The sequence below is a fragment of the Trichomycterus rosablanca genome, chromosome 1, assembly GCF_030014385.1.
Source record: "Trichomycterus rosablanca isolate fTriRos1 chromosome 1, fTriRos1.hap1, whole genome shotgun sequence".
Lineage (NCBI taxonomy): Eukaryota > Metazoa > Chordata > Actinopteri > Siluriformes > Trichomycteridae > Trichomycterus > Trichomycterus rosablanca.
In genome coordinates, this window is record NC_085988.1 from 32,997,303 (window position 1) to 33,023,223 (window position 25,921).

A 25,921-nucleotide genomic window follows, 5' to 3' on the forward strand; every position below is an offset into this window, starting at 1 on the left:
GATTAAACTTTCTTTTTTTTGTTATACCAACTGCTTTTCCCAATAATTCTACTTAATATCTTGAGCTCAATGGAAAAAACTATTGATTTTTTTCTTAGTTTTCATGTTAATTACATTTTAAATATGAATTACAAATGTTTAAAGAGAAACAGACACAATTATAAAATTATTTTTCTTTATTTCACTTCAGAAGTATTTACTTAAAATACAACATGTCAAGAAAACATCTTTAAAACTGTACAAACTGTATATAAAGTTCTGATGAAACACAAACAGCTCCTCACAGTAACCATGAACCTGTAAAACAACAAAAAGAAACAAGAAACAGAAGTATGAAAATCAACATTAATTAAGGATTAAAATAAAGCAAGCCAGCACACTCTTTGCTTCGTATGAAGGCTAACATGCTAGCATGTAGCCTAAATACGGCAAATAAAGCAGCGCTGTTTGATTATTTATTTAGTGTCAACATTAAGATCATTTATTTTAAACAAAATTGTTAAGTAAAGTACAACACTTACCAAAATTAGATAGAAGATGAAAAAGCCCCATCAGACTGGTGTACATGCTACTCAAAAATAGCATAATGAGGAAGAAAATGTTCGTCCATTTGGTTTAACAAAGGTTCCACTTCACAAAAGACATTTCAGGAAGACAAGTTTACTTTTGCAAAAAGCCTTCAATGAAAAGTAAAAAAGTATTTTGCAACAACAGGTTTCAAAAGTTAAAACAAATGGCTGCCTGATTCACCAACAGCAAGCTGAAAAAAGGCGACTTACATGTAAATGGGGGCGTTTTTCTGTTTTATTACCTTAACTTAACTTTTTTAAGTTAATCTGATAGAAAAGTAATTTTTTTTGTTTAGTAAACTTAAATCTTTTAGCACATTTAAATGTGTACTCAAATTAGTACAATGTACTCTGCATTTTATAGTACAGCAAAAAAACTTAAATAATTTATGTATGTTGTACTAAAAATGTTTGATTAAATATAAAGTCCGGGCTTACAGTGTATCTATCTATCTTACAATTTTAAAAACCAATAATTTTGTCTACATAGTTTCTGAAGTGAAATGATATAAGATTTGACTTTTTACTGCTTTTTGTGTGTGCCAATGCATCTTGTTACATGAAAATCTCTAAATATATATCTCTAAATATTAATGGTGTATTAATGACTGTACACATAAGTCGTGTGTGTGTGTGACTCACCTCCCATACAGTAAACTGAGACTGGCCTTTGGACAGTTCCCTGTAGCTGGTCTTGAACTCTCCAATGTAGTCGTGCCTACAGAAATAAGCTAATTAGAACAGTGTTACCATTTCACCTTTATATATGTACACATTAGAATGTGTTTTATTTGTAATCGTGCCTTCCTTACCCTCCATCTCTGTCCCAGTCAAACACCTCAATCTTTATCGCTCTGGAAAAAAATCAATAATTGAATTGAAGGCTGTTTGAAATTAATGTCCTAGCAGCATTTTCTTTTTTTGTGGCAAATAAAATGTCATCATTTACATTGTGGTAAACAGTCATAATATCTTGTTGCCTTTGTCCTTCATGATCAACTGATTACTAAGTGGCTCACATAAAATCTGAGCTTTTTACTAACCTTAGTACTGAAGTGCATGTAAACCCAACAATCAAATCACTGTTATAATCTGATTTATTGCAGTGATCTGACTATAGTACGTATAGTAATATATAGTTAAAATAGAACAGAATGCCGTTATTTGCCATATATACATATACAGACGTACAGTACAACGAAATTCTTTCTTCACATATCCCAGCCTGTTTGGAAGGGTCAGAGCGCAGAATCAGCCATCGTACCACCCCGAGCACTCAGGGTTAAGGGCCTTGCTCAAGGACCCAACAGTGGCTGCATGGCAGAGCTGGGATTCGAACTCTCAAGCTTTCAGTTGATAGCCCAAAGCTCTACCCACTAAGCCACCACTGTCCAGTGATTACTGATCCTGGATTCATTATTAAACAATTGTGAATTATTACAATATATTCTATATATAAAAATACTATCATTACCGAATAATAGCATTTGTTTTGCAGTCTAAAATATGTCTAGACTGGCTATGGAACTAGTCTAGTTGTGCTGCTTGTGTGCAAGAGAAGCGAGAAAGCTCACCTGTCATAATCTCCGTTACACAGTGCTCTAACTGGGATTTTGAAGGCCTGCCATACTGGGTCCAGAGTGTTCTTTACCACTTCAGTCTTATGACAAATAGTGAATCTGTTTAAAATAATTCACCAAGAAGTTGTACAGCTTTTTCTATAGCTCATTTCTAAATTGTTATTCAGTTTTTGTATTCTTGCATGTTATTATGGAACTTAATGTTTATACTGATGGAGGTGAATATGTTAACAAAACTTACGTTCCATCTTCATTGCTGCGGGAAAAAACAAGGAATGGATCTGACTTGCCAAAGAAGTCCTTCTTGTCAAGGTTGTTTCCACAAAACTGCAGCAATACTGACTCCTAATAAACAAAACATTAACCTCTCTACATGTTTGTGAACCACTGTGTGCATTTCAGACATGCTGTAGATTCATTATTCAACAAATGTGTTCAGTGGAAGCACAGACCAAGTACAATATAGCTGTGCCAATTGTCACAGTGAACATATAAAAAATGGAATAGGAGGAATACAAAGCCAAAGAACAATTAGAAAAGGAAGCAACTTACCCTACAATTTACAAGTTCCTCTGCTTTTACAATGATGGTCCCACAGTTTTTACCAGGAATGCCCCTATAAACAAAGAAAGAAAACAATTACATTTTATTTAAAATCAGAATAAGATTTGTCTGCCTTATTTAGTACCTAACTGAGCCACTTTGGCAGGTATTACAATTAGTAGTATTTTTGTGTGTAAGTTTATTCAAATAGTTGAGCAATTTCAGCCAGTTTCCACCCTTTTCTTAACTCTATTTATTAAGAATTTCAAAAACAAATGACATCACTTTTCTACACAGTCACCTTCTGATGCATTTTTTCCAGCGTCGTACCAACTTTTTAGTGCCATCAACAAAAAATATTTTGGTATATAAGTCTATATCCAGTTTATTGGTGGTCATTAAAATGCAAGATATAAATTGTGTATGTTTTTAACAATGTTTCACTCAAATAAATATTATGTTGTATTAAATCATAAAGACTGTAGTTTTAGCTAGTTATTTAAAAAATAAATGTCAATAGATACTCTGGAAAATGTTTTAATATCTCTATCCTATATCCTATATGTCTATAACCTATATCCTATATCTTATATCTATATCCTATATGTCTATAACCTATATCCTATATCTTATATTAGTATACAACTTCATATTCTTAGTGGGCTACTGACAGTTATAAAAATTTGTAGCTTAGCTTAGATAATTACCATTAACTTTTATTTACTCATAAGTACAGGAAAGCATTTGCAATCACTGTTTAAGGTAAACGATGTATTGGTAGATAGAGAAAAGTAAAACAAAATGATGAAATATTATTATTTTAAATGCATGTAATTCTCGAATATATTAATTTTATATTATCCTACTACCTAAGTGCCATCAACAAAAAATATTTTTGGTTGAGCGTGTAGCCACTGATGCACAGCTGCTTTCACATCATCATTACATGAAAATCTTTTTCCCCTAAAGCTTCTTTGAGTGGTCCAAAAAGGGGGAAATCAGATGGCACCAAATCCAGACTATAAGCTCTCAGTCTCTCAGACACGACCAATTACTACTCCTCTCACCCTCACTGTTTCCAACAAAAATATAAAAGTGCAGAAACTTTTTGAAGATCCCTCGTAGAACAAGTTCCATCATATTATTTGTAAAGGGATAAGGAATAAGATTAGGACCTTCACTGGGCCACTGGGGACATCAATTTTCTTTATTTTCAGCCATTCAAATGGTCATTTAAGTGCTTTCTTGTCATGCCAAAAACAAGCTGCCACCCCAATGTAATCATTCGTATGGAGGGTAAAGGGCTTTTTTCCAAAGCATTTTTGTATTGTTTAGTATTCATTTTTTCATAAATTCTGACAAGGTTTCAGTACCAGCTGCTTAAAGTCATCATATAACATGCTGCTACCACCACCACATTTTACAGTGGGGGTGGTGTTATCTTGTTGCTGTTAGATTTACACCACACATATCACTAAGAATTTAAGCCAAACCCATATTCTTCTAAGACTACAAGACGGTAGTGAAACTTTGTTCAGGAGTTGTTTTCAGAAATTATTTGTGTTTGCCTAATATCTGAGTTGTTTTAATTGATTCTTTGATTTAATATCTTTTACTACACTATAATAATGTACACAGAGATGTGCAGTTTATTCTTGCTAAGTCATTAAAACAGCTTATACACAAATATTTCAGTAAAAGTGTTGACTATTAACTACATTATTAAATTGACAAGGTAATGTGTTACATTAAATCAAGCTAGTTTTCATTTCATACATTAAATCAAGCTGCATTTTAAGTCTGAAAATGTTTCTTTTTGTGATTATTATTTTTAAGAGCCATCAAGTCGATTCAGACTTCTGGAGGTCATATGGATAGTGTTTCTCCCCAATATGCTGTCTTCAGTTTGGGTCTTCAGGCTTCTAAATGACTTGTTCATTGTTCTTTTTATTTGTTTCTTGCTGCCCGTCCTCTTTCACCTTCATCTCTTCCAAGCACAACTGACTATTCCAATGAACTGGTTCTTTACATAATGTGTCCAAAATGATAGAGCTTCAACAGAAAATATTTTTCTTTGCAAGATCTACCACTTGAATTGGTACCCTTAAAAGTTAAAATATTCCAGTAGATTCTGTGCACTGTTTTGGGTGGCAGAACACTGGCACAACACCAGCAAAAAAAAGACTTTAAAAAATGATTAGACAAGTTAGGCCCTTCTTTGAGTGGTTGTTTCAATTTTGCTAAGTAGTTGTCTGGAATATGTGGATGATAAAATGGGTTGAACCGAAGCCCTAAACTAAATAATTGAAGCCCTGTAATTTGGTTTGGATATGCACTACCTCATTTGGTTCAAGCACAGAGGAAGCACTCTCTTAAATTATCTCACAACTCACACATGCACCTCTTGAGAATGAGAGTAAGGCAGTAAGACTCGGAGAGGTAGAGAAAATCAGAGATGCCTCTTCATGTGTCACACTTGAACCCTCTGTGTGCTCCTGTGTGCCACGCCCCTCACCAGCACACACTCTGTCTCATGCCACACCCTGATTGGTTCATGTGGACTAATTATCTCCAGCTGCTCCTTATTTAAGGAGGCAGCTTTTGTGCAGACTTTGGGCACTATTGGACTTCTATTTTGGTGTGGCTCCGTGTGGCTCCGTGTGGCTCCGTGTGGCTCCGTGTGGCTCCGTGTGGCTCTGGTCATGTTAAGCCATGTTCCTAGCTCTTGTTTAGCCATGTTCCTAGCTCTTGTTTAGCCATGTTCCTAGCGCCTGTTTAGCCATGTTCCTAGCGCCTGTTTAGCCATGTTCCTAGCGCCTGTTTAGCCATGCTCCTAAGCGGCAGTTTAGCCATGCTCCTAAGCGCCAGTTTAGCCATGCTCCTAAGCGCCAGTTTAGCCATGCTCCTAAGCGCCAGTTTAGCCATGCTCCTAAGCGCCAGTTTAGCCATGCTCCTAAGCTCCAGGTTGTGTTTAGTTCTCGTTACTAGCTATGTTTCTAATAAATTCTTAGTTTGTTTGCATCTCTGCGTGTGTGTCCGCCCCTTCTGTCTCGCCTTAGCCCCCATTCGTGACATCATGACTTAGTGCTTCTAATTCTGAGCTACTGAAGTGATCAGACCTTTGTGGTTTATCTTTAATACGAAGCCTACATGCATACACAATTCACAACCACTTTCAATATGGTCTGCAGGAGTGACTTTAGACTGTGCTAAACTAAATGAAATAAATAAAAACAGTCATGTTCTAATCAAGTTGGATGTGATAAACAAACTGGAAATTGTTGAGTATGGATATGGATATGGATATGAGCATGGATATAAATTTGGTTCCTGTAGTTTACAGAAACACTCCAGGATCTTTTAAACTAAACTCTATCTAATGCATCTATACAGCATAATACACTAATCAGCCATAACATTAAAAACACCTCCTGGTTTCTACACTCACTGTCCATTTTATCAGCTCCACTTACCATATAGAAGCACTTTGTAGTTCTACAATTACTAACTGTAGTCCATCTATTTCTCTACATACCTTTTTTTACCTGCTTTCACCCTGTTCTTTAATGGACAGGACCCCCATAGGACCACCACAGAGCAGGTATTATTTGGATGGTGGATCATTCTCGGCACTGCAGTGACAATGACATGGTGGTGGTGTGTTAGTGTGTGTTGTGCTGGTATGAGTGGATAAGACACAGCAGCGCTGCTGGAGTTTTTAAATACCGTGCCCACTCTCTTAGACACTCCTACCTAGTTGGTCCACCTTGTAGATGTAAAGTTAGAGACGATCTCTCATCTATTGCTTCTGTTTAAGTTGGTCATCTTCTAGACCTTCATCAGTGGTCACAGGACGATGCCCACAGGGCGCTGTTGGCTGGATGTTTTTGGTTGGTGCACTATTCTCATTCCAGCAGTGACAGTGAGGTGTTAAAAACTCCATCAGCACTGCTGTGTCGTATCCACTCATACCAGCACAACACACACTAACACACCACCAACATGTCAGTGTCACTGCAGTGCTGAGAATGATCCACCACCCAAATAATACCTACTCTGTAGTGGTCCTGGGAGAGTCCTGACCATTGAAGGACAGCATGAAACAGGGCTAACCAAGCATGTAGAGAAACAGATGGACTACAGTCAGTAATTGTAGAACTACAAAGTGCTTCTATATGGTAAGTGGAGCTGATAAAATGGACAGTGAGTGTAGAAACAAGGAGGTGGTTTTAATGTTATGGTGTGAATAACATTGACAATATATATTTTGCTTAAATAATAGTGGAGCAACCATTTACTCAAAACTCATAGTACGTAAGTCTATGGCCAGTTTAGTGGTGGTCAGTAAAATGCAAGACATAAATTGTGTATGCTTTTAACAATGTTTCACTCAAATAAATATTACATTGTATTAATCATAGAGACTGTAGTTTGAGCTAGTTATTGAAAAAAAAAATACTATGGGAAATATACTAATTTCTATATCCATGTCTATAATCTATATCCTTTATCAGTATACAACTTCATATTCTTAGTGGGCTATTAATTATAAACAATTATAAAAATGTGTAGTTTAGCTTAGATAGTTCATATTATTTTACATGCTTTTATTCACTCATTAGTACAGAGAAGCATGGCAATTATTGTCTTTGGTAAATGTTACAATGGTAGATAAAGTAAAACAAAATGCTAGAATATTATTATTTTAAATGCATGTAGTAATTCTCGAATATATTAATTTTACACCACCCTACTAACTATCTAGCTAAATAAATTAATAAATACATATCTATGTACATAAATGAATGGATATCCCCATAGTACTGGTGTGATAATTAGATGAACGGAGATCTTTTTTAGACCGTTGCGTAAATGAGATTTTATGACAGTAAAGAATGTGTTTTCTTGTTGCTGAATTATAAATAAATCAGTTAATGAATAAATGAGTCAAAGTAAGTCAGAATGCCCTGACTCATGCATTACCACATAAAAAATTCAGGGTACAAACAATGTCTGATTAGGATGAAATTTTAGCTCAGAAAGAATGACATCAGAGTCAGACACATTGCCTGGAGGATGTGATCTCAGATTTGAAAGGAAAGAGAAATGGAAGTGCTGGAGTGAGAACTTAAAAGCAATACTCACATGAGTGGTCTCTCCATACGACTGCCAGGAGAGCCAACCACTTCTCCCAGAGTACAGTATATTTGACCCAAAAAGTCCTGAAAGTATGGACACACAGCCACACACACACACACAAAGACACATGATCAGATCAGGATGTGTCCATAAGTTTGGACCATGGGGGGTCATACACGATTAGGCATAACATTATGACCACCTTCCTAACTGACTGGTCTGCGGCTATGCTGCCCCATACGCAAACTGTGATGCACTGTGTATTCTGACACCTTTCTATCAGAACCAGCACTAACTTCTTCAGCAGTTTGAGCTACAGTAGCTCGTCTGTTGGATCGCTCACCACATGCATCAATGAGCCTTGGCTGCCCATGACCCTGTCGCCGGTTTACCACTGTTCCTTCCTTGGACCACTTTTGATCGATACTGGCCACTGCAGACCGGGAACACCCCACAAGAGCTGCAGTTTTGGAGATGCTTTGACCCAGTCATCACAATTTGGCTCTTGTCGAACTGGCTCAAATCCTTACACTTGCCCATTTTTCCTGCTTCTAACACATCAACTTTGAGGAGAAATGTTCACTTGCTGCCTAATACAGTGGTGTTCAAAAAAATAGCAGTCCAACACCATTGACCTGATTAATCTCTGTTTTTAGTAGAAAAGATTTTTCCACATAGCAAAAATTTTACTTGAAAGTGTAGTAGAGTAATGAAAACAAACCCAACAATTAGGACATGCATGCTGCTCATTCTGAGTAATCGAAGCATTGATTGAAAGGGGGTTGTTCAAAATAATAGCAGTGAGGAGTTCAGTTGGTGAAGTCATTCATTCTGCAGAAGAACGGGTGTCAATTTTGGCCCTTATTTAAGGTAGGAGGGTTGGCAAATGTTGCACAGGTTGGTCATAGCACATTTCCTTTTGAAATACTGGGTAAAATGGGTTGTTCCAGACATTGTTCTGAAGTTCTGAGTACTTTGATTAAAAAGTTGATAGTAGAGGGAAAAAACATACAGAGAAGTGCAGCAAATTATAGCCTGCTCAGCTAAAATGATCTCAAATGCCTTGAAGTGACGACCAAAACCTGAAAGATACGGAAGGAAGCGTGGAACTACTGTTCAATTGGATCAAAGAATAGCCAAAATGGCAAAGGTTAAGCCAGTGATCACCTCCAGAAAGATCAAGGAACATCTGAAGTTACCAGTGAGTACAGAAGATGATTAAGTGAAGCCAATTTACCAGCAAGAACTCCTTGCAAAGTCCCGTTGTTAAGAAAAAGACGTGTCCTGAATGGGTTCAAATCTGCCAAGGAACACATTGACTGGTCCAAAGAGAAATGGCTCATTTTGTGGACTGGTGAAAGCAAAATTGTATTTTTTTGGTCTAGTGGCAGTAGACAGTATGTCTGACGCCCCTTGAGCACTGAATTCAAGCCAAAGTACACTGTGAAGACAGTAAAGCATGGTGGCACAAAATGATGATATGGGATGTTTCTCATACCATGGTGTTACACCTATTTATCACATACGAGGGATCATGGATCAATTTAAATATATCAGAATACTTGAGGAGATCATGTTGCCCTATGTCGAAGAAGAAATGTCCTTAAAATGGGTGTTTCAACATGACAATGACCCAAAACATCTTGGTTACAGACAAACAAGATTGAGGTAATAGAGTGACCAGCCCAATCCCATGACCTCAATCCCAGAGAGAACTTGTGTTCTGATATCTGAAATGCGTTCTTTTGAGGCAAAACCCAAAATTGCAGAAGAACTGTGGAATGTCGTCTAATCATCCTGGACTGGAATACCTGTTCAGAGGTGCCAGAAGTTGACTCCATGCAACACAGATCTCGGAAACAATTGTAATGCCACTAAATATTCGTTCAGTAATTTAAACTAAAGCGAAACCTCAAACATTTTTAGTTTATAGATACATGAGGCTGTTAAACCAATGAAATACAAAGCATTTGTTTTGACATGTACCTGAGCCAATGACAGATAATATTGATCTAAAATGTAACCAGCTTACTCCAAAAGGAGGATTTTTAAGTGTCCGTCCTAGCGTTGCATGGGCAGCGGACTGGCAGCTGAAAACCCGGACTGTCCGACCTAAAGCCGGACAGCTGGCCACCCTACTTGGATCAAAACTGAATAAGCTGGCATAAATGATTTTATGGGGCCCAAACATGTTTGAGATACAAAAAGTATACAGTGAGATGGTCAACATACATGACAAAGACCATGTCCTATGCGACAGGATGTGGATAGTCAAAATGTGCTTGTTGGACATCCATCCAACATCATAGGCTTCAACATGGATCATCATTTGTATTGACAACAGGCTCTATTCATTTGGGTGAGTGTTTTTACAAGATTTTTAGTGGTGTTCCTTCACACCAGACTCACCAATTATGCACTTGTTGACCTCATTTAGTGCACATGCTGATGAACAAAAGAGCCCTCAGGTTTTCTTCCACACATTTGGAAGCACATAATTTATTATAAAAATACACCTCTTAATAATTGGTGAGGCTAAAACACATATACTCTAGGATTCTAGTCCATCTAGCCCTATACATACCTTGCATTACTTGGCAGAAGGCTGAATCACACTACTTTCTTGGCATTTGTGATTAAGTGCCACTCACATGGGACTCTGAGATGCTAATGTTACCATTCATCTAGATAATTATTTGAGATCGCTGCTTCATTAAACTAATCTTTCTAACAACTGATGAAGCGCTTTCGCCTTTGATTGCGGATGTGTAACAGCAGAATGTAGAAGCCTCTGCAATTATTTCCACTGAGTCAGCTCGTAATGCCCGGAGTTCTGCTCCACTGAGAAGACAAAAAGCTTGGCAGGTAAATCTACTCTCCCTAGGGACACACTTCACTCAGAACAAAAACAGCACTGAGAGAGCAAGCTTTATAGTTCTGCAACACCGCAATATAGAGATGTGGATGTTATTGAGTATTGCTCTAGACACAAGTGTGTTATTTTCAGAAACAATAAAAACAGATTAAGGTTTATTATGTGCCTCAGTCCCTCCAACCACGCACATAACATCTTACAAAGCATCTCTAGTGCCTGTTATTTAAACCACGCTGCAAATGCTATTTGACTGGATGGAAGTTTGAGCAGAAATATGGAAACAGAAACTATCCACTCTTTGGGAAAGGTTTTTTCACAAGATTATGAAATACACCACTCAAAATTAGGGGAGCACTTAAGTCACACATCGGATTTTGATGTATGAAAGACTCAAGTTAAAATTCCTTACTGATATGAATTGTGTAATTTGCAAAAAAGCAAAATGACATAACAACAGTCATTGAAAAACTAAATCATCAACCCACTGAGACCTGGATTCAAAATCACGCTGAAAATCAAATAAAAAAATTGAAATCACAGGCTGATCCAGTCTGCATGAATTTCATCATGGCAACTCATAATGTGACTCAGTAGTGTGTATGGCCCCACATGCCTGTATGCACTCAGTAAACTCCTGGACAGTTTGTGGTGCTACTTGGTGGCGTTAGATGCACTGATACATAAAGTCACAGAGGTTCTTTATTGTATTCAGGTATGGGGAATGTAAGGGTCAGTCAATGGTATCAATGCCTTCATCATCAATGGAACTGCCTACACACTCTGGCCACATGAGGCCGTGTTTTGTCCTGCACCAGGAGGAACCCAGGGCCCATTGCACCAGTGTAAGGATTTCATTTCGGTATCTAACAGCAGTCAGGGTACCGTTGGCTATCACATAAAGTTTTGTGCAACCCTCCAAGGATATGCCTCCCCAGACCATCACTGACCCACCACCTCATGCTTGATAATGTTGCAGGCAGCATAACATTCACCACAGCATCTCCAAACTCTTTCACATCTGTCACATGTGCTCAGAGTAATCCGGCTCTCATCTGTAAATGGGGTGCCTCATGGTGTCTGATTCTGATAGTTTTATCAGAAATTTGCACACAAGTAGCTTGCTGGAGATCAGTTTGTAGGGCTTTGGCAGGGCTCCTTCTGTTTCTTTTCACACAAAGGTGAGAGTGCACTGTCCTGCTCTCCTTGTGTAACGGCCTGTGTCATAATATCTCTTCCATGCTCTTAAAAATGTCCTGGGAAAAACAGCAAACCTTCTTGCAACAGCACACATGGATGTGCCATTCTGGAGGAGCTGGACTACCTGTGTAACCTGAATGGGCTGCTGGGACCAACTCATGCTACTTGTAGTGACTCATTAAGGCAAAACTAGAGAAGCATATTAGTATTCAGACTTCGGACCAGCACTGAAAGCTAACTGACAAGAGCACCTCCCAATAGCTAGGCTGTTCGGTCAACTCCCCTAGACAATCAAGTCTGTGTAGACACCCAGGTATCTGGCGCACCAAGGAAATGGCAACTTAAAGAGCAGCCTACACAGATAGTCCAAAAATAGTATATAAATCCAAAGAAAGTCACAAAACTAATCATTATTATTATATTATATGTTATTATATTATTATTATATATTATTATATATATTATTATATATATATATTATTATATATATATTATATACTGTATATATATAATATATATATTATTATATATTATATTATTATTATATATGTATAGTTATATATTTTTTTCACCATCCACCATAGTTATAGTTACAGCTGTATAGTAACTATTTACTCATCCTTTATTACTAGTATTGTTATTACTAATATATACCTAACTAATCCTTATTATTATTATTACTGTTATTATTATAATACATATTAATTTTTTTATTAATATGCTTATTGTTATTATTGCTATTATGTATATAGTACTATGTACCTAGATATAATTTCATATATGTAAATAGCTATAGTTAGTTATAACTTTATATTCATATTAATCATAGGTATATGTTACTAATATTCTCTGTTTTTTTGCACAATGCTACTATTTGCACTTCTGGTAGATGCTAACTACATTTCATTGCCTTGTACCTGTACTGAGCAATGACAATAAAGTTGAATCTATCTAATTTAAAAAGAAAATGGAAAGTGAAAAAATAAGTAAAAGTAGATCAAAAGTTAAACCACAAGAGGAGCATTCTAAAGAACAAAAAGACAAACAGTACACATGAATCCAAAAATACTGAAGTCATACTACTCAACCTCTATGCATGGGTATTCAAATAATTGGGCAAAAAATTTAAGCACTACAGGAAGACAGCTTTTAAGGACAAACTTAAAAACAAAATGCAAAAAAAACCTCACACAGCCAATGACCAGAAACCAGTTTCTAAATAGGACCAACTTTACAAGCTGTTGCCTCAGGTCCCATAGGCTCTATGGTAATGTAGGGCTTTGGCTTGAACCAGTAAATGCTTTTGAATTTATGGACCATGCAGCTAATTAAAACACTGCTTTACTGGCAGGTCATACAAGACCACTAAAATACTTAGCCTGCTGACTGAGCGATGGTTTTTTATGCCTTATGTTATTTTCTACTACATTCTGCATCAGTGTATCCCCAGAGTCTCCTTGTAGTTCCATTGCATATAAGCGAGTGTATCATACTCTGAGGGATTTAAAACTAGCTTGTTGCACAGATAGATATACAAAAGACAGGACTGTGGAATGGACAAAAAGAATAATCATATTGCAAATAACAATTAACTAATATAAACATGAACTTACGTTAGTACTGGCAAACCCACAGCCCTGTCAGACCTCAATACACATTAAACAACTTCAACCTCAATCTTACTGCTTAGGCTAATAATCACAAAATATGCAACTATTCTGTCATAATAACATGCCTATTTCAACATGTTACTCTAAGGGTTGGTTTCACAGACAGGGATTAAGCCTAGTCCTACTACACAGCATTTTGAATGGAGATTCTCCATTTAAAGCAAAATGTAGTCCTGGACTAGCCTTAATCCCTGTCTGGGAAACCAACCCTAAATGTTTTGCAGTAAGTACTCTGCGGTGGCTCGGTGGGTAGCACTGTCGCCTCACAGCAAGAAGGTCCTGGGTTCGATCCCCAGGCGGGGTGGTGGTCCGGGTCCTTGCTGTGCGGAGTTTGCATGTTCTCAATTGTAAATGTGTGTGTGTGCGATGGACTGGCGCCCCGCAACCCTAATTGTATAAGCGGTTAAGAAAGTGAGTGAGTGACTTTTGCAGTACCATTTTAACCATTAATTCAAGTACAATGGTCTTCAATGGTCAGGACCACCACAGAGCAGGTATTATTTGGGTGGTGGCTTATTCTCAGCACTGCAGTGACACTGACTTGGTGGTGGTGTGTTAGTGTGTGTTGTGCTGGTATTAGTGGATAAGACACAGCAGCGTTGATGGAGTTTTTAACTGTTACTGTCACTGCACTGAGAATAGTCCACCAACCAAAAATATCCAGCCAACAGCGCCCCATGGGCAGCGTCCTGTGACCACTCATGAAGGTCTAGAAGATGACCAACTCAAACAGCAGCAATAGATGAGCGATCATCTCTGACTTTACATCTACAAGGTGGACCAACTAGGTAAGAGTGTCTAATAGAGTGGACAGTGAGTGGACACAGTATTTAAAAACTCCATCAGCATTGTTGTGTCAGATCCACTCATACCAGCACAACACACACTAACACACCACCACCATGTCAGTGTCACTGCAGTGCTGAGAATGATCCACCACCTAAATAATATCTGCTCTGTGGTGGCCCTGACCATTGAAAAACAGGGTGAAAGCAGGCTAACAAAGCATGCAGAGAAACAGATGGACTACAGTCAGTAATTGTAGAACTACAAAGTGCTCCTATATGGTAAGTGGAGCTGATAAAATGGACAGTAAGTGTAGAAACAAGGAGGTGGTTTTAATGTTATGGCTGATCAGTGTATATGTATGTGAAATAAATACAAATGTTCTTCTTCATCCAGCTTTTTCCCCTTAAGACATGCAGATGTTAAGTCATTATTTAAATAGTGAAAAATTCTCAGTTAGTCAATGCCATTTACACTCTGGGGAGAAAAAAGAGCCTATAGCACTGTTGATCAGAAACTATCAACATCTGACAATATGTTGTCCTGCACCATCATAATCCATGGTTGATTTAAAAGCTTTAGGACAAAACAAAGCTTAATCAAACAAGGACAATAGAATAGAAAAAACAGCTTTTTTATTTTAATGAGTCCTTCATCAATCCTTCAGATGTATTCAGGGAATTTAAGTGAGCCCAATTTATGACCCAGTAAATCCTAGAAATCTGCTGCATCTTCATTTATATTCATTGACCACTCAGTGTCTGACAATAAAAAAGACAATCATGGACATTCAACAGCATCACAAAGACATGATCCAAAACACACACACACACACACCCACACACAGTATAATTCAGCATCACACACTTACACACACTTACATGTTTGGAGAGGTTTTCACTCTTTGAGTCGAGGTCATACCTGCAGAGAAAGACAAGAAACTCAGTCAAAGGCACTCATGTGCAGAATATTCTAGTTTATCAATATAACACAGAACAATCTCCCCCACCTATCAGTGCACTTTCACTGTAAAACTCAGTCTTTAGAGAGTCTTTTATATGCGGCCTTGGTTCAATTCTCATTAACATTCTATGTTATAAGTTTGGTATGTTCTCCAATGTTAGTGTGGATTAATCTCTGGTTCCCCTCCACATGCCAAAAACAGACATGTGGCAAGTGGCACCTTGTCCAGGGTGTATGCTTACCTTGTGCTTAGTGTTACTGTGTGGTCCAATGTTACCAGGTAAAGCTGTACACACCATAATTCTGACCAGGATAATGCAGAAAGTAAAAAGTAATGTATAAATGGATCCTAGTTGTGTACAAAAGTTTGAGCACCATGGCCAAAAGAAGCACCTTTGCAGAATAAGAACTTTATTAAGCAAATAATGTTTGGGTTTTGTTTCTGATGTAAAACAGTGTATTGACTGCTGTCAGGCATTTTCTCAAAATCACACAAGTTTCAGACACACCACTATAAAATAAAGTAAAATAATCCCAGATAATTATATTCTACAGCAGTCTCAGCTATGGCTGTGGCATACAAAGTTCTGTTATTTACAAGTAACCACTGTCGCTGTGTCAATCCATTTTACCATACATTTTAGAAAGTAGTATGCTGTGCTTGGAAAACATTTCTTCATTTTTTGTTTTTCTTGTTTACACCAATCTTAAATTATGTCACTTACTTGCAGCATGTCTGGGACTGGTCCTAAAAATACGCCAATAAATTGATATTTTTCCAAGTTCAGGGCTTTATTTTATTATGAATTATTATTTACTGCAGTCTAATGGACAATATAAATCATTGAGCTGAGCAAAATGTGCCATTTGTTAAATCCACTGATCAACCATAACATTAAGACCACCCCCTTGTTTCTACACTCACTGTCCATTTTATCAGCTCCACTTACCATATAGAAGCACTTTGTAGTTCTACAATTACTGACTGTAGTCCATCTGTTTCTCTACATACTGTTTTAGCTTGCTTTTACCCTGTTCTTCAATGGCCAGGACACCCACAGGACCACCACAGAGCAGGTATTATTTAGGTGGTGGATCATTCTCAGCACTGCAGTGACACTGACATGGTGGTGGTGTGTTAGTGTGTGTTGTGCTGGTATGAGTGGATCAGACACAGCAATGCTGATTGAGTTTTAAAATGCCCTGTCCACTCACCGTCCACTCATACCTAGTTGGTCCACCTCGTAGATGTAAAGTCAGAGATGATCGCTCATCTATTGCTGCTGTTTGAGTTGGTCATCTTAGAGACCTTCATCAGTGGTCACAGGACGCTGCCCACAGGGCGCTGTTGGCTGGATATATTTTTGGTTGGTGGACTAATCTCAGTCCAGCAGTGACAGTGAGGTATTTAAAAACTCCATCAGCATTGCTGTGTCAGATCCACTCATACCAGCACAACACACACTAACACACCACCACCATGTCACTGCAGTGCTGAGAATGATCCACCACCTAAATAATACCTGCTCTGTAGTGGTCCTGGGAGAGTCCTGACCATTAAAGAACAGCACGAAAGGGGGCTAACAAAGCATGTAGAGAAACATGATAACATGGACAGTGAGTGTAGAAACAAGGAGGTGGTTTTAATGTTATGGCTGATCAGTGTAAAGTAAAAATGAGATTAATATGTAATGAGAGTTATAGCCAGACCTATAAATGAGAAAGGGTTTCATAGCCAGGGTCAAGGTTTTCATAGACCCAGTCAGGGTCGTTGTGGGTCATGAACACAAACTGCATAGGGAGTTATTTCCATCGCAGGGCTTCAGCCACACACCCAAGGCTAATAACAAAACAGCTTGCCTTGTCACAAAGAAAGGTCAACAAACAGTCTTTCATACAGATCCAACTCAGATGCGGTAATGTATAATACACAAAATATTTTTTAAATTACAAGCTTACCAAAAACTACCTGATTGTTAACTGAGAAATTATAGAAATTTCTGTAGAGCAGTGCAGACCCAGGCATAATTGTAGGCATAAATCTAAATCTAAATCCTTGATCATTTGGGCTGTCGTCTAAACTACCTTCGGCATCAATCCAGAGATGGGGACGCGAGTCGAGTCGCACGTAAGTCGCACACACAGCAACTTCAGACTCGACTCGGACTCGTTTCAAATGACTCTGACTCGACTCATGACTTGCAAAAAATGACTCGTGAACAACAAAAAAAGTCGCTAGTGTCAAGATGTGTTAACATTAGTTACGTGTGACAATTATATATATATATAATTATTATTATTATAAATATTCTGCCCTCTAATAAGCGAATGTGTAAATGTTACAGCCAGCTTCCGGTGTAGTGATGAAGCGTCGCTTCCTACTCCCTACACAGTTTGAAGTTCACTTCATTTGAACTTTTTCGTTACCTTTAGATTGGAATCTCACTTAAAATGGTGGAATACCCTTTGTAGTGCACTTCACAGGAACAACTGGGGTAAATTAAACGCTTCAGAATTGGCACTAATGGTTGAAAGACCGCTTTCTGAACCAATCAGACCCTCTGATTGTAATTTTTTGTAACAAATGCTGTTATTTGCATTTATTCAGTTTGCATCACACAGATGATGTGACAATGAAACGCTTGATTGGCTTTTTAACGAGTTAGTGTTTTACTTCACAACCGGGAAAAATTTTGAGGTTTTTAATTATAAGCACACATTTACAAAATAATGGATTATATTCCTAATGGGACACATGGTTCTAAATTTAATAGCATCTGGAAGAACATAAGCTAAGGTAAGCAGTGGTTATGATTTTTTTTTGCTGTGTCGTGATTTATCTCACGCTTTTGTTTTGCAATAATAACAAAACGTATCAGTTTAAGCTTTTAACTGGTACGTTCTTGTTACGGAAATTACATTCATTTGCACAATGACTAGGAAAGTAAAGGCACTAAGTAAAACGGCAAAATACAGTTGCTAATCTGTTGTTGTTTTTTATCTGAACTTACATATTATTTGTTTATTTCTACGCTACATTTCCAATATATGTTTTGTGTATATTATATTGACTCGTGACTTGACTCAGACTCTAGTCTAAAAACTCGTGACTTGACTCGGACTCTAGCCTAAAGACTCGTGACTTGACTCGGACTCTAGCCTAAAGACTCGTGACTTGTCTCTGACTCATATTTTGTGACTTATGAACATCTTTGCATTAATCCACCCAGCTTCTGGTTTATGCTAAACAGACAGGTCCTTACTTAAAAGACTTGAGCTTAGAAGTCATTAAAGATTAAGGAGGGGAAGGTACGTGGTGGGTAAAAAACATTTTCATGGAGAATGAAATAGAAACTTAGAAATAAAAAGTAAGTTAGTCTAAAAGTCTAAACTTTCGCAGCCTGCTGAATAAATGTAATAATAATGTAATACTAACGCAAGAACAAATTAAGCAGTAATTTAAATAAAAAGCACAGTTTGGCGCACTCAGTGTTACTGTCATATTTAATTTAAAAAAGTCTGATGCCAGCACTTTCATTCAATATTCAAAGTAAAGCCTTTCAGTCTATTACAAGTTTTTGTTCAGAAAATTAAACGTTGACTCTGGTGAGAGAGGACCTCTCTTTCTCCTGAACAGAAAGGCTTGTTATAAAAAAAAGGCAGCATGGACGTGACTTCCAGTCCGTTTTTCTTTTAGACAGGGCCAGCTGCTTCTGTTAAGCACCTGAACAATCCAGTGACTCCTTACACATATCTCAGAAAAAAACAACATGCCAGAAATAACTGTGGATTTTTTTTCCTTGATGGAGGTAAACAAACAAAAAAGGACTATTTAAATTTAAGGTCAAACTAATCAAATGATGTTGGCATCGGTGCCATTAATCTGTTCATGTTGTACAACCCCTACTTCCAGAAATGCTTTACTGATCAACTTCATTGTGCTTTGTAAATATAAACACATTTAGAATTTGATGCCTACAACACACTACAAAAAGTCAGACACAATATAAGAGTAAAATGTTTATAGAATATTCAAGTTACAGCATCCCACAATAAGCAGATAAATTGGTAACACATGAGGGAATCATGATTGAGTACAAAAGGAGGATCCTTGCTTCTACAACCCCTGGCAAAAATTATGGAATCACCACTCTTGGAAGATGTTCTTTCAATTGTTTAATTTTGTAGAAAAAAAATAAATCACAGACATGCCACAAAACTATCATTTCTCAAACTGTCAACCCTCTGGCATTAAGAAACAATAAAATAAGAAACAAATATAATAGTTGTGGTCAGTCACAATTGCTTTTTTTTAGATCAAGTAGAGGAAAAAAATATGGAATCACTCAAATCTGAGGAAAAAATTATGGAATCATTAGAAAACACTGCACCATTATTACTTTGTTGCACCACCTCTGGCTTTTATAATGGTTTAAACTCTCTGAGGCATGGAGTTAACTAATGACAAACAGTATTCTTCATCAATCTGCCTTCAACTGTCTCTTATTGCTGTTGCCAGATCAGCTTTGCAGGTTGGAACCTTGTCATTGACCATTTTCTTCAATTTCCACCAGAGATTTTCAAATGGATTGAGATCCGGACTATTTGCAGGCCATGCCATTGACATTATATGTTTTCTTGAAGGAAAGTTTTCACGTCCTTTGCCCTATGGCAAGATGCATTATCATCTTGAAAAATGAAGTCATCATCACCAAACATCCTTTCAACTGATGGAATAAGAAAAGCGTCCAAAATTTCAATGTGGACTTTGGCATTTATTGAAGACCATCTCCCCTGTGCCTTTACCCGACATGCAGGCCCATATCATCAACAACTGTGGAAATTAACATGTTTTCTTTAGGCAGTTATCTTCATAAATTTCATTGGACAGACACCAAACAAAAGTTCCAGCATCATCACCTTGCCCAATGCAGATTCGCGATTCATCACTGAAGATCACTTTTATCCAGTCACCCACAGTCCACGATTGCTTTTCTTTAGCCTACTTTAACCTTGTTCTTTTCTTTTTAGGTGTTAATGGTGGCTTTGTTTGGCTTTTCTGTATGTAAATCCCATTTCTTTTAGGTGATTTCTTACAGTTCAGTCACAGACATTGACTCCACTTTCCGGCCACTTGTTTCTCATTTGTTTTGTTGTGCATTTTCTGTTTTCAAGACATATTGCTTTAAGTTTTCTATCTTGATGCTTTGATGTCTTACTTGGTCTACCAGTGCTTCCCTTTTACAACCTTCCCATTTTGTTTGTACTTGGTCCAGATTTTAAACACAGCTTACTGGGAACAACCAACATCTTTTGCGACATTCCACAATGATTTATCTTCTTGAAGGAGTTTTATAATCCTCTCATTTGTTTCAACTGACATATCTTGTGTTGGAACCATGATTCATGACAATCTGCTTTGTGCAACAGCTCTCCGAGGTGTAAGCACTCTTTTTAAACTGAAGAATAATTAGCAAATCTAATCTGCTGCAGATGTTTTGTTTTTAAACTGCAAATTACAGAGTGATTCCATAATTTTTTCCTCAGATTTGAGTGATTCCATATTTTTTTCCTCTACTTGATCTAAAAAAAGCAATTGTGACTGACCACAACTATTATATTTGTTTCTTTTTTTTTATTGTTTCTTAATGCCAGAAGGTTGACATTTTGAAAAATGATAGTTTTGTGGCATGTCTGTGATTTTTTTTTTTTCTACAAAATTAAACAATTGACAGAACATCTTCCAAGAGTGGTGATTCCATAATTTTTGCCAGGGGTTGTACTACGCTCACTGTCCATTTTATCAGCTCCACTTACCATATAGAAGCACTTTGTAGTTCTACAATTACTGAGTGTAGTCCATCTATTTCTCTGCATGCTTTGTTAGCCCCCTTTCACCCTGTTCTTCAATGGCACTACAGAGTAGGTATTATTTGGGTGGTGGATCATTCTCAGCACTGCAGTGACACTGGAGTGGTGTGTTAGTGTGTGTTGTGCTGGTATGAGTGGATAAGACACAGCAATGCTGCTGGAGTTTTTAAATACCTCAGTCACTGCTGGACTGAGAATAGTCCACCAACCAAAAACATCCAGCCAACAGCGCCCCGTGGGCAGCGTTCTGTGACCACTGATGAAGGTCTAGAAGATGACCAACTCAAACAGCAGCAATAGATGAGCGATCATCTCTGACTTTACATCTACAAGGTGGACCAACTAGGTAGGAATGTCTAATAGAATGGACAGTGAGTGGACACGGTATTTAAAAACTCCAGCAGCACAGCTGTGTCTGATCCACTCATACCAGCACAACACACACTAACACACCACCACCATGTCAGTGTCACTGCAGTGCTGAGAATCATCCACCACCTAAATAATACCTGCTCTGTGGTGGTCCTGTGGGGGTCCTGACCATTGAAGAACAGGGTAAAAGCAGGCTAAATAGGTATGTAGAGAAACAGATGGACTACAGTCAGCAATTGTAGAACTACAAAGTGCTTCTATATGGTAAGTGGAGCTGATAAAATGGACAGTGAGTGTAGAAACAAGGAGGTGGTTTTAATGTTATGGCTATTAATTAGATAGGTGCTGTTAGAACTGGTGTTGGTCAACAACCTTAACATGGACTTAAACACTACTGTGGAAACTAGAGCTATTTATGTGGGCACAGAAAAGTAACTACCTATGGTCAGTTCTAACTAACAAAAATGATGAGGCCATACCACAAAGTTAAATGACTTTGATAACATTCTAGCCTCCAGTTTCCTCCCACAAGTCCAATAACATGCACTCAGGCAAAACTAGATCTACTAAATGTTGCCTGACTAGGATACAGTGGTTGTACAACAGATGATGAATGAAATAATGTTTTTGTGTAGAGAAAGAGCATGCAGTCACTCACAAAGCAGAAACAACTAAAGAAACTACGTTTTCATTTCAGGTTGTTTTCCCATGGACCATTCTCAAAATGAAACATATTAAAAGGAAAGAAAAAACCAGAGGAGAGAAAAAGATCTCTAAAACACCTCCAGAAAAGTTATGACATTTTGTGAAATGCAATAAGAACCAGAATTTGTGATGTGCCTGACTTTTATTGCTTTGTTCCATGTGTCGGATAGAGAATGCTAACAATTGTTAATAATTCATAAATGTAATTTCTGATGCAATGTATTATATGCTTCAGCAAGCACAAGCAAGTCTCAACCTGACAACTGTGCGTGCATGTGTGCGTGTGTGTGTGTGTGTGTGTGTATTAAATGCTTTTGGATATCCTGAGGAAAAACAGATCTATATTACTTTCACATCTTGTTTCCTCTATAAATGGGACAATGACAAATTACATTTCCAAAGTCTATATAACAAAGACTTTAATGAAATTAATATAACATGAATTATTGTGTTAGAAATGTACTCACTGCTTCAATATTTGTTTTAGAGCTTTAAAAATACATTTTTGTTTTAGAGATTTTTGTTAAAGGTAATACATTTTATTATTTAGAAAATGTCAGGTGGCACAATTACGCTTATATTTTCTAATCTACAGTGCTGAGAATCATCCACCACCTAAATAATACCTGCTCTGTAGTGGTCCTGTGGGAGTCCTGACCATTGAAGAACAGAGTAAAAGGAGGTTTAAAAAGTATGTAAAGAAACAGATGGACTACAGCCAGTAATTGTAGACCTACAAAGTGCTTCTACAGTGGGGGAAATAAGTATTTGATGCCCTGCTGATTTTGTAAGTTTACCCCCTTACAAAGACTTGAACAGTCTATAATTTTTATGGAAGGTTTATTTTAACAGAGAGAGACAGAATATCAACAAAAAATCCAGAAAAAAAACATTAAATAAAAGTTATAAATTAATTTGTATTTAATTAAGGGAAATAAGTATTTGATCCCCTACCAACCAGCAAGAATTCTGACCCCCACAGACCGGTTATGTGCACAAAAGGCACACAAATTAGTCCTGTCCCTGTATAAAAGACTCCTGTCACAGAATCAGTTTCTTCCGTTCAAATCTCTCGACCACCATGGGCAAGACCAAAGAGCTATCAAAGGACGTCAGGGACAAGATTGTAGACCTGCACAAGGCTGGAATGGGCTACAAGACCATCAGCAAGAAGCTTGGTGAGAAAGAGACCACTGGTGCGATAATTCGAAAATGGAAGAAATACAAGATCACAGTCAATCACCCTCACTCTGGAGCTTCATGCAAGATCTCACCTGGTGGGGTAAGAATGATTCTGAGAAAGGTGAGGTCAGTCCAGAATTACACGGGAGGAGCTTGTCAATGACTTCAAGGGAGCTGGGAGCAGAGAAATGCTGGATATGACCCCAAGAACACCATCGGCATTTCTTTGCCTCCAAACACGGCGAGTGGAGTTGATGCCAAAGAGCTCAATTTTGGTCTCATCTGACCATATCACATTCTCCCAAGCTTTCTCTGAATCATTCAGGTGTTCATTGGCAAACTTCAGACGGGCCTGTACATGAGCCTTCTTGAGCAGAGGGACTTTGCGGGCACTGCAGGATCTCAATCCATTACGGCGAAGTGTGGTACTAATGGTTTTCTTGGTGACTGTGCTCCCAGCTCCCTTGAGATCATTGACAAGCTCCTCCCCTGTAATTCTGGACTGACCTCACCTTTCTCAGAATCATTCTTACTCCACCAGGTGAGATCTTGCATGGAGCTCCAGAGTGAGGGTGATTGACTGTGATCTTGTATTTCTTCCATTTTCGAATTATCGTGCCAACAGTGGTCTCTTTCTCACCAAGCATCTTGCTGATGGTCTTGTAGCCCATTCCAGCCTTGTGCAGGTCTACAATCTTGTCCCTGACGTCCTTTGATAGCTCTTTGGTCTTGCCCATGGCGGTCGAGTGATTTGAATGGAAGAAACTGATTCTGTTACAGGAGTCTTTTATACAGGGACAGGACTAATTTGTGTGCCTCATGGGCACATAACCGGTCTGTGGGGGTCAGAATTCTTGCTGGTTGGTAGGAGATCAAATACTTATTTCCCTTAATTAAATACAAATTAATTTATAACTTTTATTTAATGTTTTTTCTGGATTTTTTGTTGATATTCTGTCTCTCTCTGTTAAAATAAACCTTCCATAAAAATTATAGACTGTTCAAGTCTTTGTAAGGGGGTAAACTTACAAAATCAGCAGGGGATCAAATACTTATTTCCCCCACTGTATATGGTAAGTGGAGCTTATAAAATGGACAGTGAGTGTAGAAACATGGAGGTGGTTTTAATGTTATGGCTGATTGGTGTATAAATGAGAGAAGCAGGACTAGAGGAATCTGACTGAGGATTCACCTGAGGGCCCTGAAGTTCAGGAACAGAGTGAAAAGATTTGTTAAAAAGAAGACCTGACAACAGGACAAAAACACTAGTTTTGCCAGTGATGGAGAAGCTGTGGTGGACAGCTTTTGCCTACTAGGATCAATTATTAACAACAAAGGATCCAGCAGTCAGGAAATACAACACAGACTGAAAAGTCAAGAATGAAAGAACTGGAAAAGGTCTTCAGTAATGATTTCCTTTAAACTCTGGTGCTGGCAAAGACTTTTGAGATTGGATGGCAAAGAAGTCAAACTAATTGATCCTCGACCGAATCAAACCTCTCACTTTAAGCCCAGATAACCAAACAAGAACCAATTTATTGGAAAATACAGTTATAATAAGAACTGAAGGTAAAAGATGAAAAGGACAACCAGTATAAAGATATATGGATACAATTAGAGAAGCCTTTGAGAAGCCTGAAGACCCAAAACAGAAGAATGATTTGGAGAAACACTATTCATAAGGTGGCCAGCAGTAGAAATCAACAATTACAAAGGTGCAATGGGCCCTGGAGATAGGCAGAGGGCATGGATCACAGAATCATGTCCATCTGCCTTGCCACTAATGGCTGGCAGGAGGCATGGAGGTGCAGATGACTGTCTGTAGCAGTCTCTTTAATCAGACAGCCTCTGCATTTCATCAGCAGTGATATGCTGCACCTGGGTTAGCTTTTTAAATACATTCTCATTGGGCTTTTGCTTCCTGTCTTATTGGTTTTGCGTTGTATGGCGTCCGTGCTTCAGTGACACCTAAGCGCTTTTTGGCCAGCACTGAATAATGACCCTGGAAGGCAAGCTGCTTCCAGAGGTAGAGAAACTGCACTCATTTTAGCAGAACCCCAGAGATGAATCCACACTGGATGTGGGCCATGTCAGTAATGGAATAGCTGCTCCATTCCTTTTTAATTGCCACCCTGGCATATACTGTGCTCCTCTCTTTTTAATTGCCCTTTTTCTAAAATGTGAGTTATCACACATCGGTGGACCAAGTAGTGTAGTTGTGTGTGTTGTGCATGTCCCCTCACAAGTTTTCCTACATACACCGGGGACAGCATATGTGGGGCAAACGTCTCTTTTCTGTGCAAATGTGTGGAGTGTGATACCGCTTACTCCACTAATGATCTCATCTATCTGTCCCACTGAAAGCCCCAAGGTCTGAAAAACTAATGCTTTTAGAAACACCAAGGTCTAAGCTCAAGAGCAGAGGTGATCGAGCCTTTGCAGTAGCTGATTCAATTTTATGGAATAACT

At 38.0% G+C, this 25,921-nt stretch overlaps 1 protein-coding gene across 1 annotated transcript in view; it reads right to left on the reverse strand.

Annotated features, from left to right (window-relative positions):
- The window catches only part of cpne8 (copine VIII), a 91,239-nt gene that overhangs the window by 26,546 nt on the left and 38,772 nt on the right, over nt 1-25,921 (reverse strand). The window contains exons 5-11 of the mRNA XM_063001864.1: nt 15,241-15,280; nt 7,838-7,914; nt 2,702-2,765; nt 2,391-2,494; nt 2,144-2,248; nt 1,382-1,423; nt 1,212-1,287 (exon numbers count right to left, since the gene is read on the reverse strand). Of these exons, the coding sequence (XP_062857934.1) occupies nt 1,212-1,287; nt 1,382-1,423; nt 2,144-2,248; nt 2,391-2,494; nt 2,702-2,765; nt 7,838-7,914; nt 15,241-15,280 (508 nt within the window). The remainder of the gene's footprint in view (nt 1-1,211; nt 1,288-1,381; nt 1,424-2,143; nt 2,249-2,390; nt 2,495-2,701; nt 2,766-7,837; nt 7,915-15,240; nt 15,281-25,921) is intronic.